The sequence below is a fragment of the Poecilia latipinna genome, unplaced genomic scaffold (genome assembly GCF_001443285.1).
Source record: "Poecilia latipinna isolate Pla-1442-1.1 unplaced genomic scaffold, P_latipinna-1.0 Scaffold781, whole genome shotgun sequence".
Classification (NCBI taxonomy): Eukaryota; Metazoa; Chordata; class Actinopteri; order Cyprinodontiformes; family Poeciliidae; genus Poecilia; species Poecilia latipinna.
The window spans coordinates 84,469-103,403 of record NW_015113397.1 but is presented as its reverse complement, the minus strand read 5'-3'; the positions used below and the strand labels follow the sequence as shown (position 1 = coordinate 103,403).

Sequence of the window (18,935 nt, the reverse complement as noted above, 5' to 3'; positions counted from 1 at the left end):
TTTTCTATCCTATAGTTTAGAACATGAATGATCTTCCCATTTCCCGTATTCATTCTAAATAAAAAATAGTTCCTGGCCAACTCTGGTCACCAACCATTTTCCTCAGTGCAATTTAGCCGTAAACACTGCCATACCACGCTATCTGCTTGCCAACTGAGTTGGCCTTTCACTGGAACTGTGTGGTTTTGTCATATACTTTATATAGGTTTGCAATAGGCAAAAAAGATAAACATGTTTAAAAAAAACAACATCTCATGCGCAGTGTAAGGTATGGTGAAAATCTGTTAGGAGAGCTGAAGAGAAGGAGATTATGTGATTATGTAAAGAGGAACGATCAAAGATCTGTTTGCTCCATCCTTGAGAAATTGCATAGAAGAGGAGGTGTTGTCCTATCCAAGAGGGGAGTTACATAATTGACAGCGGGGGAACCAATAATTATGCAAAGAATTTTTTTTTTTTCTCTTGCAAATTTATTATGACTGAATAAATGCACTTGGGTTAAAGGTTGGATTCATTTTTTTTCGGTGTGAGATCATGCTGCATGTCTGTATTTTGTTTACACACCCTTTTATATGTCTAATTTAGACCCGTTAAACATTTATAATCCCATTAAATGTAGTCTCTATGATCACTCTTTAATTCCGCGCAGGTTTCGGCTTTAGCTTCCGCCCTAGCATTAGGCGGTGTTTTGCCATGCAGCGCTTGTGCATCCAGAAATCGAAGAGAGAGGTTAATGGTTGTGTTTGCCTTTCTCCTTGACACTGAGGGCCCTCACTTTATTGAATGTAACATGTGTAATCCCCCAAGGCCACCAGGACACCACGGCTGATCCCGTCGAGGTCACTTACAAAGTCGCATGTATTTGGAGCTTCCTACTTCCATTGTGTCCTAATCACCAATCTAGAAGAAAGTATCAGCTCCCCAAAGGGGATTCGGCGCAGCTTCACTCTGCCTTTGTTCCCTCTCTGTCAGCGTTTTACAGAATGTCATGTGTATAAAGTGCATCCAGCATTGTGCTTGTTTAGGCAACAACAGTTGGAGACTCCTTATTGTTTTTCTGCTTTTTCATTTTATTTCCTGAGCCATTAAACTGTCCAAATACCTTTTTTTTTTTTTTTATAACAGCATTGCTGCTGGGTGTAATGATGAAAGTAAAACATTGGACAGTTTTGGCTACAATAATTCTGCGCAATCTTTTTCTCCCAGAGGTGCTTGCCTCTTTGTTTAGTCTTGCTGGTTATTGTTATTATTTTGTTCACCATAACCAATCCTTGGGAGGCCCTTGCTCTGTAAAATCCCTGAGTCTCGTCACCGGGCCTGACAGACAGGCACGGCAGCAGTGTTTTCACAGCCTGCGAAATTATTCTGGTTGTCCAATCAGCTGAGCCGGGCTCTGGAGGGTTAGTGATTGGACTGGCAGGAAATCAGGCTCTTAAGACACAACATATCGACTAGGCCATCCATCATCTCTTAGCATGCGCTCAGGCACAGCAGTCAGCCGCCCCGCGCCCCACACCCCCTCCTGTCCCTTTGGACCGTGTGGGAGCCCTGCCACTGCGTAAATATTGGCCGGGGGGGATAAGGGGAGTGAGCTGGCGGTTTGTTGTGGACAACCCTGCAATAAAATGATGGGCAAAAGAATAGTTTGGTTATAGTGGGCAGGTATTAAGGCATTAAATCATGACATTCAGTGATTTGCAATACAAAAAATGTGATAATGCAGTGTAAGAAATAATAGTATCAGCAAATTGTTTGTTTCTTTTTAGGATTCTGGCAAGCCGGAATTGAAAGGATATGATGATTGCAGTATGATTAAATTAAAGACTAGGAGAAAAATTTGTACAGTCAGTTAAGGTGTTTTTTTGTTGGTGAGAAATAATATCACCGTCCCATCCTATGTAGTGCAGGGTTTTATATTTTTCAGATCCAGACTTTTTTTTGCATCAATAGACATAAATTAGTCTGATTAACATAACACTTTATAAGAGTTTAACATGATGCAATTGCATTTATTTGAAACAAAGCAACAGTAGTATTTCTAACTGCTGCTATGACAATGTATTACAGCTATTACCTGCTTTAACAACTACATTTCATTGTATTTTGGCGATGAAGATGCGGTAGCCTCCTTACGGCTAGCCAACAAGCTATATGCTGCAACGAGTGTAAAAGTAATTTCAGCTGTAAAAACAAAGTTGTAGAGCAAGTTTTTAAAACTTTGATATAAAACTTGGATCTCGCCAAAGCCTAAAAATGTGCACCAGTGTTACTCCGCTGGAATTAACTTCTGTGTACTTTCCTCCTGCAACTCACACATTTAAATGGAGTGCTGTATAACATCTTTGTATTTGAGATGTTGCAATCTGTATACATTTATTTTGTTTGAAAAATGTAACTCTTAATTGGATTTTTTTTGTATTGAAATAAATCTAGTGAAGTGTCCCTTGGCATAGAAGAATAATAATAACGGTTCTTCTTATTATGCTCAAGTTGAGTTCAAACCCATTTCACAGTCATTGCTTTTGATTGGAGGCTCAAAGGGAAGAAAATTTAAACTTTGAACAAGATGATTGTTATAGACCATTTCAAGGTAATTTCCATGGATGGTCTGCCAGTCTTTTAGCTCTTCCCTGAAAAGCGATAGTGGGAGGAGAGAGGGAGTGTCCCATAGACAGACAGAGAGAGGACGACTGCGATGTGGAGTCCCTCATCTGTAACGGCTGCATAACACAGATGTTGGGAGTCATCTGTCAGCCCGGCCTCTCTTGCTGGGGCCGAGCTGCTCTGAGGGGAAAACAATTGGACACGGTGCTGTCACTTTTTACCCCCACTCACAATGGTGGGGCATGCAAATATCAACCCCTCCCGTTCTCACTCCGTCTTTCCTGCCCTCCTCGTAGCCAGCCCTGATGTCCTGTCTAGTTTCTGGACTGTGGCTAGGCAGCAGGCCGGTGAACGCAGTGCTGTGACATCAGTCCCATCAGGTCCTCATATTAGAATTGGAAATGATGAGCCTCCCTCTGAGGCTTTGCCTGACTTCCCTCAGGTCCAGAGGGGACCCCCAGTCCTTCCACCACTTGTCCCCAGAGAGCGTCAGTGCAAGGAGGGTAAGATGGAGAGGGAGGGTAAGTGAGAGTCCTCTGTGTCCTTCTGTGCTATTATGAATGAATTTGGACGTAATGATTACCCCCCCCCCCCCCCCCCACCCTCACCTCCGCACACAAGCACTCACAATTCACGCACAAACACCTTTTTAAATTTTCCTTTCACGGTAACAGAAGTGAAAAAAGGTTTTTGGAAAAAAGGCTTAAATAGTAAAGTGAAGCATCCCTCCCCTCCAAACGTTCTCGCTCACACACACACACATTTACACACAGCTCCCCAGTGAGGAGGCCCTGAACGCTTTTCGAATCGGGCCCTAATGTGCCGTTTTCATCAGCGCTGAGGCGGGCTGCAATATGGTGCTGGAGCTCGCTCTGGGAATATGAATGTTGATTAAGCATGCGTTCAGCCTTTTGAAATTCTGAAGAAGTGTCAGAATAATGGATGTTGAGCAAATGTCAAGCATTTGTTAATTTCTCCCTGATTCGGGGTTTATCTGCCATGATCTTTGGAGGGAAAGTGCGGGGCAGGGTTGTTTTGGCATGTGCCATTGATATGTTGATTTCTTGGCTGCAGACACTGTTTTGATGGTAATATCGCAGCTATAGAGGAGCTTAGTTACTTGGTTATTTTGAATGGAAGTAGAATTTCTTTGTCCATTTAATTCAGGCGAAATCTGTAGGTATAGTAAAAGGGGTGGTGTGTTAATCTGGCAAGATCTGTACATATCTAGTTTACTATAATCTGTGATACAGTCTGGAGATGTACTGATCAGGCTTCTCCTGGTTAATACTGATTTTTTTTTTTGTGTTATCTTTGAGGTGTGACTTGCTAATTATTACTATTTTTAAAAATTTTAACTAAAAAACACGGGGGGAAAAGTGCTGTTTGATCTTCGATTGAATGGTAAAACATTACAAATACAATAAGAGGAAATTTTTTCTGTTAAAGACCGATTGTCGATTATTGTTCAGAGACAAAGTGAAAATCAGACTTTTTCATCTCTGATTACGTCTCATGCCTTTTACATGCATATCGAATCTGAGGATTTAGTAACCACCAGAGTTTGTTAAAATTCACAAGACTTATACATAATCAGTTTAATTTAAAGCCTGAAGAGAACCCTGGAATGTTTATTCCATCATTTCGACTTGAACTAGACTGCTGTCGTCATCTTAATGTTGCAGTATGACAATTGTAAAGGACTGCTTAGGAGAGATATTATGTCAGATGGATTTAAAGTGCATGCAAATCCTGGATGCCAGTAATACATGTGGCCTCTTGGACAGGCTTTTTCTGCTCTTTATGGCCTCACTTGGTTTACATTTTTCATTGAAGAGTGGTGTGGAGAGTGTGGTGAAAGAAGAGTATGAAAAAACTTAGTTCCTGTATATTGAAATGACAATATTAATACTATCGTGATTACATGTTTTCTGGATAAAACCTGTAACTTTGACTGGAGATGCACCGATCAGTTTCCCTGGTCAATACCAATTTCCATTTGTCCTCCATCTGTTTCTTACTTATTTAGATTTCGAATGATTTTTTTTTTATTATTATTATTTTCATAACACCTAAAAGAGGAAAAAAAAAGTGCTGCAAGATCCAGACTCTCGGCTGCTGTAACACCTGACTTTTCCCACTATGGAAGATTAAGGGACATTTCTTTTCTATTCTTTTTTTGATAGTAGTTTTAAATCCAATAGATTATCCATATTTTATGGGGGGGGAAAAGCATTTATAGCTCTGGGAAAAAAAGTCCCTTAAAAAGTAGAAGTTGATGAAGCAGTTTCAGTTTTAAACGTTTATTTGTTCACATTACCTTTAAGCACTTTGTGTAAATTAACCCAGCAATAGCCAGGTTCTCAACCATGTCTGAAAAACTAGTAGAGAAACTTCAAATTTTTCTTGACTGCTGACATATGTGGTTTTCTTTGATGTTTAACTTACAAGTTTTTTATTCTTTATGACTCGCATGTCACTTGTCAGAAATATTACCTTTTTTCTCTCACTCCCAATTGATTGAGTCTTTAAAATTGGCTTTATTCGATCACATTCGTGTATGACTTTTTTTTTTTTCGTACAATTTCCACAACGATGGATGTAAATCTTTACATTTCATTCACTCGCTTGGAAACTTATTAATCACCCCAGAAAATAAGCTTATAAGATTTTAAACATCATATCATTGTGCTTGCTCAGGAATTGATTTATTTCTTGCTTCTACGTTTTAAATCTTCACAAAGGTAGAGACGCGTTGCTATTTTGCTGGCTGGAAGTGGCGACAACATTACCCAGACACTGATCAAGTGCAGAGCCTGCAGGGGCCAGGCTCTACGGCTCGCAGTGCGTGGCCCCTACGCTTCTGGCTGCTCACGTTGAACAAAACACAAACTGGCAGTTGGGGCTGAGGGGCACAAGCCTTGAAGCCTGAGAGGCTGGCAAACTAATTCGAAAGCCTTGCGTAGTTAGATGAGCGTTGGAAGGGTGGAGGGAAGGATGAAGTGTAAGCAAAGAGGAGGGATGTAGAAAGGAGAGAAGCTGTGCTGAGTTTACAACTTCATGTCAGGCTAAGGAGGTCATGAATAATAGATGCAATCAATTACTTGATTAGGAAGTTCAGGAACAGCCACTTCCTTCTCATATCGTTGGGATGTTGTCTAAGCACACCGTAAAGATTGTAAAGCCTTTTTGGCTCATTGAGCTGAAAACAATGGGATAAGGAGCTCCTCGTCAAATGTGATGTGGTTTGCAGAGATGATTGGGACCCTATCATCTCTGTAAAGTAAAAATAAATTTTTACTTGAGAAATGTGAACTTTAAGTAATATCAGCATATATGTTGAGCACTTTAACTTTGCAGTTCTCATTCCAAATCCTCAAAATAGATCAGTCATTCAGGAAAACCTGATTTTTAAATCAGACATTTTCACACAAGTGGTGAGGTTCTTCTACCAGAGGAATCTTAGTGGTGTGAGAAAATATAATAAATTGCGCAGAACTGTAGAAGTTCTGCTAATATGCTTAAGGAGAATAAAGGAGGTTGGCCAGTGCAGTGGTCTTTGCCAGACCATTGGACACTTGCAAGTCGACTTGATAGATAATATAGACACCCACCCCAGTTTTGCGGGAGTAGCATTGACAGCAATCGCATTATGGCAACAACTTCAAACCCTAATACATTTAGCATGTTTCTCGCAGAAAGAGCTGTGAATATCTGCAGCTTTCATTTGGTATCACAATTACAGCGGTGATTGTGGGGATGTTTTTCGTTCTTTGTACCACCATTACTAAACAACCCTGACATCTCAGACACCGAAGCAGACAGAATTTTTAAAGATCGTAATGAAGTGAAGAGGTCTGGGTTGGGTGGGTGTTTTTTTGCCAATTAGATGCTCCTGTCTAGCTGTGTTTAAACTGTTTCTATCCTTTGTCCCCTACAGGACTTTAGGTTTGTGTAACTTTCTGGAGAAAGATGATGAACTAGGTTGTATTGTAGTATTGAGGTGAGCTTATAGTACCTTGCTCGGGAAAAATTTTGCAAAAGCCTAAAGTAAATCTATCTTGTATTGCTGCATCATCCCAGTTGAACAGCATTAAAAAGACATTTATTTTTACTAATTTGTTCCCTTCATTGTGCATAGTGGAAAGATAAACCTGAGTCTTTTTCAAATGTTTTTATTTCTCACAGTTCTAGTCATTTTAAACTTTTTGAAAGTAGTTTTGCATTATCTTTAGATAAGTATCTGTTTTATTGCTGCCATTAAGTGATGAAGGTCGACACACATCTGCCTCAAGCTGGGCTTAAACTGTGCAGTTTGTTTTCTTTTTGGCCGTTTTCAGCTATGACATGACGTAAACGCACGTACAGTGTGAGAACATAATTCATAAGCTATAAATTATTGAAACCTCCAATGTAATCATACAGTTTGAGCTGCAGCTGATCACAACTGAAAAAAATAGTGCATTTTATGTCCAGCCTTACCTGAACTGCATGTTCTCCGTCTTCCCTATTTTGAAGAGTAGCTAAGATAAAGAAGTGCTGAGTTAACAATAAAGTTCCTGAATACTCTAATCTTTATAAAAAGTAAATTATGCATAATTTTACAGCAGTTTAATCGTGGTGTTGGTGATTTTGTATCAACCAGTTTTAACTTTGAAGTTTTTCCTTCTCACTAAATAAATGTGGTACAGTTAAAGTTTTTTGTTTGTTTTTCCAATCTAAAATGATGCTGTTGCCTTTATTTGACCTCGAGTGCCAATAAATGTAAGTGATGTCTTTTGCTGATATTTTTTTATTCCTTCAAGAATGAAAAATAAACTACTAAGGATTTCAAAAAGCACATCTGCTGTCATTTTTGAGTCCTTTTTCATACATAGGATAATTTACATTTGTTTTAGAAAAACAAAATGTAAAACTAATTTGAAGTGTAAACACGCATGACTATTGTGCAAGTATTTGTTTGGAGCTTTGGAGCACACACTGAGATTTGTGGTCGTTTCTTGTCAAAATATATCCCAGTTATACATTAATCCATAAAGATTTTTTTTATATTTTTTTTTTTTGCCAACATTTTTTTCCACTGCTACTGATTGTCGACTTTGCTGAGAAACAGATGTTAGCATTTTGTTTGTCAGCATGTGTAATTAGTAGCATTTGCATATTTACTTTTTTTTTTAACCCCCATAAAGCTGGTTTTCACTTTATAAAATATTAATCTATAAGCAAGTAAGTGCTTCACGGACTTCTTGAATGAGACTCCTAAATGCTTATTAAAGCTTTTACTATAATTAAAAAAAATAGATGTAGATGTGGAGATGAGTAAAGCAATTAATGTGAAATCAGAATATTTTGTATTTCATATAAGTTAACCTTCTCATCCATGTTTATGCCTTCTGAAAATTGTTTCGGTGCCATTTTAAAAAATATGTACAATGCCTCAATTAGACAGTTGCATGCCCTGAAGAGCTGCTCCGTATCACACTCCCTGCATGCGGATCCACCAAATGCTAAGTACTGTCACAGCATATGATACCAATGCCATTAGCCAGGTGGCTTTCATTACCCAAATTACAGCTATTGTTTATAATTAATTATTTGTAAATAGGAAGATTCTGAATATAATTGATGGCTTGAATTTCCCTCATCTCCTATTAATTAGCTTGATGGGATTTTCAAGGCTTTTCAGTGTTTTTATTTATTTATTTTTTCTCCTATTATGCTTGAGAGTCTATTACGCTGTGAATGCAGAGGGAAATACTATTAAAGCTATTGCTTTAACTTGGAATTTTTCAGATTCACTAGTGGATGTTCTAGCTTAAAAGAGCCTGAAGCACTGACCAGACACCCACACTGGCTCAATGACAGAGTGAAAGTCCCTAATTGTTTTTAATTTAATCTGCAGCTTCACTATTTTTGGTGCCAGTGCATATTAATGCTCTGTCTTCTGTTGTAAGGATGGGTAATTAGGTTGAAAGTGAATGATTCCCTAACTGCTCTTCTGTCTACCAACCTTCTGTTCTTCCACGTTCACATTATATCCTAAATTTTCCTTCTTGAAAATATAGGGAGGATGCGCTGCAAGTCTCAAGACTTTTTAAAACCGTTTCTGTCCGTTTTATTATTTAACAAGATAGAGAGAGCGTTCGCAATGTCAATTTTCATTTGAATGAATTTGATGAAGTGTTGCCATAAGAAATATTTTAAGCAAACTCTGAAATAATATTGTCTTCTATTCTTCACGGGTGTTACCGATTGTTCTTGCCATGTGCAGTGAAGATAACAAACTGTGCCTCTCAAGTGCATGCACCACTGGTAAAAAAAAAAAAAAAAGTCAGGTTTTTGAGACTTAAATATTGAAAAATGGTTAGACTAAAACATAAAACCTATAGCTCAATGTTCTGTGCATCACTAAAACAGGAAAACATGGAGGTGGCAGCATCATGTGGTGAGTTTTTTCTTTACTCAGATGTTTTTTTCTTTTCTTTCGCAAAGAAAAAAAAAATTGGAGAATGAAATTCCACATCTTGTCAGCTTTTAACTAAAACCTCTAGGTGTCTTCTAGAAAGCTTAATATTAAAAGGGATTTCATTTTTCAGCATCTCAAAAATCTTATGAATTACTTCACCTGAAAATTATACAAGATCTTTTTTTTAATTAATCAGGAAAAATATTTGGAAATTATTTGGCATCATCTTAAGTTTTTGCTGTTTTTTATGCAGTAATCTTGAGTTATAAAGAAAGGAGGTGAACCAATCAGAACGATGTTTGTCAAACTGAGAAAACAATTTGACTTCAGTGGGGTTTAGTTTATTTATTTTTGGTATTAAGGTATGCTAAGATTTTGAAGAGTAATGGTTTGAAAACAGGAAATGGAAAATTTTCATCACACCATTTCTATGTTATAGCACAATGCTTTTGGTTCTTTTGACCCACCTGTGGACCATTTCTTTTTTTAATCAAAAACAATTTAATGTTTCAAAAAAGTTCATTGTTTTTAGAACGGATATGCTTTCATGGATATTAAGAGCAGTTAATGTCCCTTTCAAGTTAAAGATTTAGCAATTAAGCAGTAATCATGCTCATTAAAAAGAGTAATCCATTTAAAACCTAACAGATGTGGATTCTGACAGGGGAATCGCGTTGGTCCCCTGCCAACAATAAGGAATGTAATGTTGCTGAAATACTCAGGTGCAAGGCTTGAATGTGGGAGAGTTGTGTGTGTGTTTTTTTTTCTTTCTTTTTTTTTGCTGCAGTTAGTGTCCACATGTTGACGGTTGACCATTTAATGGCCTACTTAATTGCAGTGGCCCCTGCATCCCTGAGTGTCACTGGAAATTAAAACTGAGTTGGAAGGTTATTTTACTGAGAGCTTTCCCATCTTGTACTTGAGATGAAACTTTTCGATCCCTGGCGATTTTCCATAACTTGGTATCCGATGAGGGTTCTCTGTGTGATGGGTCCAGTCTAAATATGATCAGTGGTAAATAAAGCCATCTTAAATTCAGCCAAACTGCACAGCTACCAAAAACCACTGGGGACAATTGCAAAGCTGTTTACATGTATGTGTAAAATTATTAATTGCTTTTGTGCACATGCACAGAGAAGGTGTGCACCAGCCAATTAGAAGAGCATCTTCCATGCATGTAAATAACATCAACTCAACGGATGCTGTGGGGGTTGGGAAGGGATTTTGGAGGGACTCTGCGTCCCAGTTGCAGCTCCTTTTTTTCCCCAGGTTTGCCTCTTTGCCAGGTGTTTGACATTGACTGAAGCTGAAGATGAATGTTATGGATCTGACTGGCTCCTGAGATCCGCAGCTTCCTGCTGTGAAAGTTTCTGTTCTCAAAGCCCAACAGTTTCCAGGGAATGACTCCTGAGTTGTCCATGTGTTAACACTGTATATAAAAAAGAAAATTTTCTGCCTCTGCATGCACTGCCACAGCAGTCAAATACAGAATCTCATTGTGGTCATCCAATTTGCAAATTGGGTAAACTGGGAGAGTGTGATTGTTATCAGCGACTGTCGTAGAACCCTGCACATGATTTGCATAAATATGATAAATGTCTCTCAACATTAGGCGTGTTTAGATGGGCTCTGAGTGGATGTCCAATTTATAATAACATAAGCTGATTAATATGGGTGCAGCTTTGCATATATTGATGACAGAACCAAACAAGAGTGTAGTAAGGACTTGCATAGAAACAAAAATCAGGCTTCGTGTCTCTCATCTCTCATACCACACACAAGCTCCCCCCACGTCATGATGGCAGGAACTCTTTGTCAGAGGTGTTCATCTGGAACAACTTTGCCACACTTGTTTTCATGTTCTTTTAGATTACAGGGCAGCTGGCCCCAGCTTTGAAGCTCCCCTCTCCCTTTGTCTCTGTGCAATGCACTCTGGTAATTAACTTTGTCCTTCTTTTATTTGTTCCAGTCACTCGCAGTCCACTCTTCTGAGCATCTTCTCCCTGGAGTACCAGGTTAGAAGTTTTCTTCCTTTGTGAGCCCTGACAGGTGCCTAATTGAATGATGAATGTCCCTTTATTTCTTTGTAATTGAACTGCCAGCTTTCTGATTGGTTTGGAAGACCCCCACCTCCCCTCACTCACTACCCCATTTATTCCCCCCAACACACACACACACGCACGCACACCTCTGTCCTCTCCTACTTCACGTTCACGTTGAGGTCCTTTTCCTGCCTGAGCCTCGGTGGATGTCTGCCAAACCTTCCCATCCATCTGTCTAATAACATCTAGCCCCTGCTTATTTGGTGGACCTGTAATAAATTATGCTAAACCATTATTATTCTGACAATAATAATTTCCCTGTGTAGTGCGGCTGTGTGTGCTAAATGTTTGCTGACTCGCACTGTCACTGCTGCTTTCCACGGCTGACAGCGGATGATGATAAATGGCCACTGCCGCCAGTGGCAGAAGGCAGCACAGGCAGAAAATGGAGTCATTTATCATCCCACTGACAGGTGTCAGTCACATTGCCCGTCTCTGTGGAATTACATTTTTTTTTTGTGTGTGTGTGTGTGGTAGCTTTTAAATAAGTTGTTTTTAACCAATGCTCTTCCTCTTTTATCCCCTGTCCTCGTGCCTCTCCGCAAAGGATGGCAATTGAATTGCATGAAAATGTCAGAGTGCGGTATGTGTATAATGTCAGGGATTGATCGAAAAAGAGGAAATGAATACAAGGTTCGGGCGAAGCAGGTAGAGGAGGAGGAGGAGGAGGAGGGAGGGAGGGCGTAGGTTTGAACAAGGCTGCTTTGGCACACCTTGACCCCCAGTAAACCTATTGAAATTAAATTACTGCTCCCACAGAAGAGAGTGCAAGAGTATGGCTTAACGTGGGGGTGCTTTGGTTGGGTTGAATTATGTCTACTACCAATAATAATGATAATATGTATTATTAAAGATCTGGTCATTTCACCCCTTCTCCATTTTGTATGTGACTTTTATAGCTAGGATTGAAATTTAACCATCCGCCACAGGACATTTTATCAGTTTGAAAGGCAGGGATATTTCAAAGCTGCTGTGACAACTTCAGATTTTATGTAATTTTCTATTGTCTATTTATTTTATGCTGTGGTCTACCAACAACAGCCAGTTTTGACAAATCGTCAACAGGACCAAATTAGACCAGCCCCAAATTGCATGGATTGACAGACAATGTTCAGAAACTAATATCATTTTTAATTAGCATGGACTTGAGAATTTTGGACTATTTATCTCCACAATTAGTCAGAAATACTTAACTACATTTAAAACCAAAGACTATATTCCTGGCAGATTTAGGCTTAAAGTAATATTTTAATTGGATCAAGATATGAGATGGTAGATATGAGTCTCCATACTATAGGTAATGTTAGTGGCCCAGCCAGAGTCCTTACTTTACCCAGCTAGAGAATATGTGGATGGAGCAAAATATGAGGGTGATGGTAAGGAGACCTTCCAACTACAAAAAAAACAAAACAAAAAAACAACTGGAGCTTAATACTAAAGATAATTTATCCACCAGTGGGGAAAAAAAATCAAAAAGCTGGTGAATAACCATAGTGCAGAGTAATTCTTGACATGCAAATATTATATAAATTAGTTGCTGATGGGGTAAGTTGTACCAGAGGAGAAAAAAAAAATGTTTTTCAATGTTTAAATTTTATTTATGTTTTATTAATACATTAACTTGGACTTATTTCTATTGTGGCAGAAACGAACTAAAAGAACAATGTCAAGACATCATGTGCCAGATGTTATGGAACGATACTACCAAAGGTATTATTCTACACATTTCAATTGATTCTAAGCCTTCCTTTCCTATTTTTGTTTCTGCCATTTGTATTTACTTTATTTTTTTCTCTCTCTCCTAATTGTGGGTTTATCTTTATCCAGACATTCTATGACTGAGAAAGGATCTGGCCAAAGTTACATGCAGGATCATGAGCCAACCAAACAAATCGCTACTCTGAATCCGTTCCCTGCTCTTACTTGCACCTGCTAAGCCACAGTTCTGTTCTCACTGTCATATTAAGAACAGAGAAAAAAACATTAGACATTTGCCTTACGCAGGCTTATGATGGGATGATTATGTGTAATTCAATGAATGTGGCTAAATTGAAAAAACAACAAAAAAGTCTCCAACAGGAAAAGCCTCTTTGCATATTGCAATTAGCCTTTTATCTAGCTTATTAAGCCATTGTTCTGGAGAAAATAAGCCTGGATAATGCACTTCTAATCCACTTAGAGGAGCAAACCTCAGAGATGATCTTGGCGAGATCTGAGGGGAGTTTCTGCTTTAGCTGGCAAGGGAAAAAAGGCTTTCTGGGCGGCAGGGGTTAACTAACTATCAAATGCTTGTCTGGCTTGAAGGAAATTTGAAGCCCTCTGAGCAGTGCTGTTTTAACCGCACTGAGCCTGCCATATGCCACCCAGGGCAATGTCATCAGGGACATTAGCATGTCTTGGCTAGCCTGATCTAGCCCCCTCTACCCTGCTGTCTTTCTTTGTGAGCTGTGTTTTTTTTTTCTTTTTTTAACCACTTCTGCTGTTCTTTTGTTATAATGAAGGTATCTGAGTGAAACCAAGGTTCGCCCCACTGCTCCTGTCCTGCTGGAGTTGGCAAATGAGGTAACAACACTTAGTTTAACTTATTTACGCATCTTTAAAACACAAACTCAGTTAATACTCTTGGCATGAATGGATAAAGATGTCTTTGATTCACCTTTTAGATTTTCTCCCCTTGTCTGTTAGTCATTATCAAAATTGGGAAAATGGTTCTCTCCATTACCAATTATCTAATGTAATTAGCTTCAAGCTCCATTAGGCAGATGTAAAAATAGTTTTTTGTTTTATTTTGTAATTTTCCAAATTGCAGTTCACACAGAGGTGCCACAAAGTGTGGATAGGTGAGGAAAAGGGTCAGTGGTTCATCCCTCTCTTTATCACGTAGTTGTTTACTTTAGAAGCTGAGTATTGTCTGCACATTTAAAATAGTATTTGTTAGTTATTTGTATGGTAGATGTGGGATAGGCTTCTACTTAGGCTATATAATTTATTTTTTACTTTGTCCTTTAGGAGAGATTAGTACTCCAAGTAGCTTTTTATTCTACATATATTTCTGCACTGGAGTGTTGGGTTGTTGCAACAGTTGCAGCATTTTGGTGAAAGTGTTACTAAAGACGAAGAATTAAACACTTTATGCATTTTCAATTTTTAATTCTTGCATTTATGATTGTGTCATTGTGAACCAGTGTTTTAAATATTTAGTAGCTTAAAATGCTAACATTTTTGTCACAGCATTTCCGCTTTCACACATTTTGCTGCACACTTCCAACCAGCTGGCTTGAAGAAAGCTACTTTCCAGTCTTAATTTTTAAATTTAAGTATTTGGTAGAAAATGGGGACAACCACAGTTCTGGAAGCTCATTTCTAATGGGTAGTTGGGATGGCTATAGTTTTAAAGATAGTAGGGGAGCAAAAAGGTGTGATATCCCGGTATAATATTCTGCACAATAAGCACCTAAAAACATTTAAATTTAGTGGTTGTTAATTCTTTGTTTTGGTAAGTTGTTATGTTTTGTTTCAATATGAATAACTGTTGACTTTGTGTTTTTGATTAAAGCAGCCACTTTATTTATACAAGGTTGTATTTAAATAGTCTTTTACTGAATTTCAATAGGGCCAGAATATGAGAAACTCATAAAAGCATGTGCCTAACTTAAATGTACATTTGCTTTTTCAGTCTTCTCTTTTTTTGCATTGAAATAAACCATATAATCAATTTTATCATTTAAATTTATAACTTAATGTTATTAGTTCTTCAACGTAGAGGTTTCTTTTTTCTTTTTTTTTTTTTTTTTTATTCGGAGCCCTGAAAGTTAACAGCTATTAGTCTCTTTCTTCTTAATTGAAATATTATTATTTTTTCTCCTGGAAAGCACATAGATAGCAGTCTATGAACCATTTAACTGTCATTTTAATATGCTACTTAACATTTAAACCAAGCACTCATACCCTCCCAGACTGCTAATTGATGTAGTTTCATGTCTTTATGAGATAATATATCTTCAAAAGAGGAAAAAGATTAACTGAGATGAAAGCTATTTATGGGTATTTTGTCTCCAGAAGAGAGTCTATGAATAAGGGAATCTTAACTCACTGTTTTTCAAGCTTTATGGGGATCTTTATGCAAATGTTACACGTAGGCTCTAGTGCAGGTGCACTCGTGGAGCACTTCATGTGACAGCCATTAGCTTTTTTTGGATAAATGATGAGAGTATTTTTTTTTTAACTATCTTAATTTTATTTGCTGGATTCTTGAGTTCTGTTAATCTTATGCACATGTTAAACTCCTAAACTGGAGAATACTGGCTTGAGAATGGAGACGGACTTGTGATTAATATGAAAATTAAGGAGATGCAAGTACCTGAACTAATCAGGTGGTACTTATTCAGGCTGAACCGGCAGAAGTAATGCTGCCATTTTTCATGTGTCAGTTTCATAGAATCTGCAACTTTCTTGTTATCCAACGGTGTGAGGGGACAGGAGGGCCAATAAAAGGAAGAAAGGCTGGTGAGAAGCAAAGCAGAGATGATCCGAACAACACCAGAACCGAAGAAGGGCTGCTGCAGTTTAGGGTGGCAAACACAGAGGCAGAAAATTTATCAGGGGACCTAATAAAGACGCAAAGCCACACCCTAATTATAACAGACATGTTAGGAATTTTTACAAGCTCCTATTTGCAATATTATGGAAATGCTACCAAATGCCATAGTGGGTATAAAGACATTGTTTAGACAGAAGGATCTCTGCCTCTAGCATTATCATAATGCATCTGAGGAAAGATGAAACACTCCGTTCACTGCAGCAAGCTGAGTGCAAATTCACTTTTGGTCTCCAATTATGCTAACAAGAGGAAAAATGTTCAGTGGCTGTAAGAATGTTGCTTTATAACAAGCTGGTCTCCAAGCAGTGTTTTAATTCCCTCCACACTGGGGAGACTGAATGCGTTTGTACTTGTATGTGCTCTATACGATGTTTAAATAAAGGTCAACTGCAGCTTAAGGAAAGCCGACATCTCTATTTCATATATACATGTGTTGTTTTATTCATTCATTCAACTGTATTTGTCTAATTAAGTGTGCCTTAACAACAGGCTTCTTTCTTGTGAACAGATCACTGCAATGATAATGTTTGAAATTTGATGGAATGCAGTGTGCAGATGAAAATATGGTCTGGTAGAGACCTTCAGCATCAATCATTAGTGTTCTCCTACCTGTCAGGGCTTCTCATCACTCAAACCAAAACACCGCTCACCTATAAGGTGTCTTCGTGTTCAAAGAGTGCTAGAGCCATAGATTTTATTCTTCCCATTAGGGACTCAATTCGCATTGTCCCTGAGGTGTGTCCTATTAGTTGCTGCTGTTTTGCCTCGGTGATCATTCTATGATTAAAGCTCTCTGTTGTTTTTCTTGCCTGGATGTAGCATGTGCGGCTTTTTCCCTTACAAGATGAGAGACTGGGAATGTGTCTCTGACAGAGGCTAAGGCGATTCAGGCAGCTGCCTCGGCTGTCTAACAGTTAAGCTATTGTTCTTTTTCGAAAGGTTATTGCAAAGCAAGGGTTTCAAAAACCAGATTGCAAGGGGATTGTCAAAAGTTAGGTCAAAGGTTAGCAATACAATAATACAATTTAGAGCCATTAAGATCATTATAATGTATGACATCACTAAAACACAGACAGCTGGTGTCAGGTCAGCGCTGAAATTTTTAACCTCTTTGACCAAACCTTGCACTTCAGAATGTGTGCGACTTTGATGTTTTTCACACAAACCAGATCTTCGTTGAGGTTTAGCAGTTTCTTCAAAGTGGCTCGCAAAAGTATTCATACCCCCTTAACATTTTTACGTTTGTTGTGACAAATTTCAGTTTATTTTATTTAGGTTGTGTGTGACATACCAACACAAATGAGACCTTCAGAAGTCATCTTAACAACTAAATGAAGTTAATTTCTGTGTGACCTATTTCCAGTATCAATCCATCTGTACTGGGAAGACCTTAGAGGTTTGTGGGAGAACAATGATGCACAAACGACATTATGAAAAAAAAAAAAAAAAAAAAACTTGGTATTGATTTGGGTCAAAGCATAAACATGTTTTAGACTTGCTCCAAGTTTTGATTAATAAATGATTTGTAATCAATGACATGACTTGAAATTGGTAGTCATGGCAACATAAGCTATTTTTTGTTAGGAACGGCCAAAAATGTCAATGTCCAGATGTGCAGAGCTGGTGAAGACCTAAATCAAATCCAAATTCACACCACTTTTTTTTAGGTTTTTATTTAAAATAGAAAACATTGTTTTCTCTCAACTTTGTGTTGGGCTGTCCATAGAAAATTCCAATAAAAAACTAATGTTTGTATATGTAATTTGGTAAAATGGGAACAAGTTGAAGGTGTATGATGAGATACTGTTTGCCTTTATTTTAAAATAGTAATAAATCAGCTTTGAGACCATAATCTTTCTAAATCTATTCCATTCTTTTTTTCTTGCTGTGCAATTTGTCCAAAGGTGGATCTGTCTCCTGCTCTGATGGCTCGTATTATCCTGGATCGGTTCCTTAAGGACATGGACGGCGGAATGCGTGAGTAACACTTTTCCATTTGTCACTCCGGCAATCTTCTGTCTAGTCTTGATTGTAGGACTTTGTCTGTTGAACCTCTCTTCATTTGAGTCAGAGGTGCAGTCTATCAGCTGTATATTCAGTCTGCCCAACTCTAATAAGAGATGGACAACATTTAGTGGTGGCCGTGTCCCGGGGCACATGAGTGGCAGTTAAGTCTTTGGAGAATCACTCTGCTTTCCACGGCCGCGTGGATTAATGCTTCCTCGCCTCATCTGTGTTCTTTTTAACACTTCTGAATTGTTTCTCTGTTCACCCTAATCTCCGATTGCATCCTTTTACTCTGGACCGTCTCTTTCCTGTTTCTGTATCTACCGCTGTGCGCCTAGGAATTTGAGTTGAAGAAAACCGTGACAGAAAAAGCAAACTGTTGCCCGCCAGTGCTGATGGAGCACCACAGGAGAGCAGAGCTCCAGAAGCAAATGTTTTTGTTGAATTTGTCGAAGAGAATTTCCAGAAATGCGTATACAGATGTAAAGTTTGTTCATCTCCTTGATGGTCGTTTCTGCCGCTTTTCTCTAATTTTTGTCGCGCAAAAATAAAAACGTTTTCCCGTTCTCCTTTTATTTTACTAACTTAAAAAGATGATGTCGATATAGTTCCTCGTTGTTTCAGTTTTTCCGTCAACTAGCTGCATTTGTCTGCGGGGCAGTCAATACTTTTGAGAGAATCGCGTGATGTCAAAAAAAGTCGTGCTTCCAATTTAAATCAAGAAAGAGATTAAACTGGATGTGTGTTATTTTCAACTTCACCGCAGCACAGCCATTTGTCAAAGTCAAAGATGTGATTGCTTTGGACCCGATGTTATCCACTGCCTGTCAAAATACCAGTCTGAGCAGCTTGTAGAACAGGGCGTTCGTCCAGGAGAGCTAGTCGCCGCACATAATAGCATTCTGCATAAGTCCATCTCCATATTGTAAAAGCATACTTTAATTGCTGAGGATGATGGAGCTTATAAAACATCCTGGATGGTAGTTTATTTATAGACGCACAGAGTTTAGCAAAAGTATCCAAACCTGTCTTTCGGAGTAAGTGCAACTTACAGAAATTTTATTTGGTTTGGAGTTTTTTTTTTTTTTTTTTTTTTTTGTTGGGGGGGGGAAAAAATTAAAAATATTCAAAAAAATTTTTAAAAATTTGAAAAGTT

At 38.3% G+C, this 18,935-nt stretch overlaps 1 protein-coding gene across 5 annotated transcripts in view; it reads left to right on the top strand.

Moving 5' to 3' along the window:
- Window positions 1-18,935, top strand: part of cdin1 (CDAN1 interacting nuclease 1) — a 100,024-nt gene that overhangs the window by 6,108 nt on the left and 74,981 nt on the right. For 4 of the 5 annotated variants that reach the window (XM_015046504.1, XM_015046499.1, XM_015046500.1 and 1 more), the window contains exons 3-6: window positions 11,040-11,085; window positions 12,818-12,882; window positions 13,674-13,734; window positions 17,677-17,749. In XM_015046504.1, the coding sequence (XP_014901990.1) occupies window positions 11,040-11,085; window positions 12,818-12,882; window positions 13,674-13,734; window positions 17,677-17,749 (245 nt within the window). The remainder of the gene's footprint in view (window positions 1-11,039; window positions 11,086-12,817; window positions 12,883-13,673; window positions 13,735-17,676; window positions 17,750-18,935) is intronic. The other variant, XM_015046501.1, reaches the window with a different exon arrangement.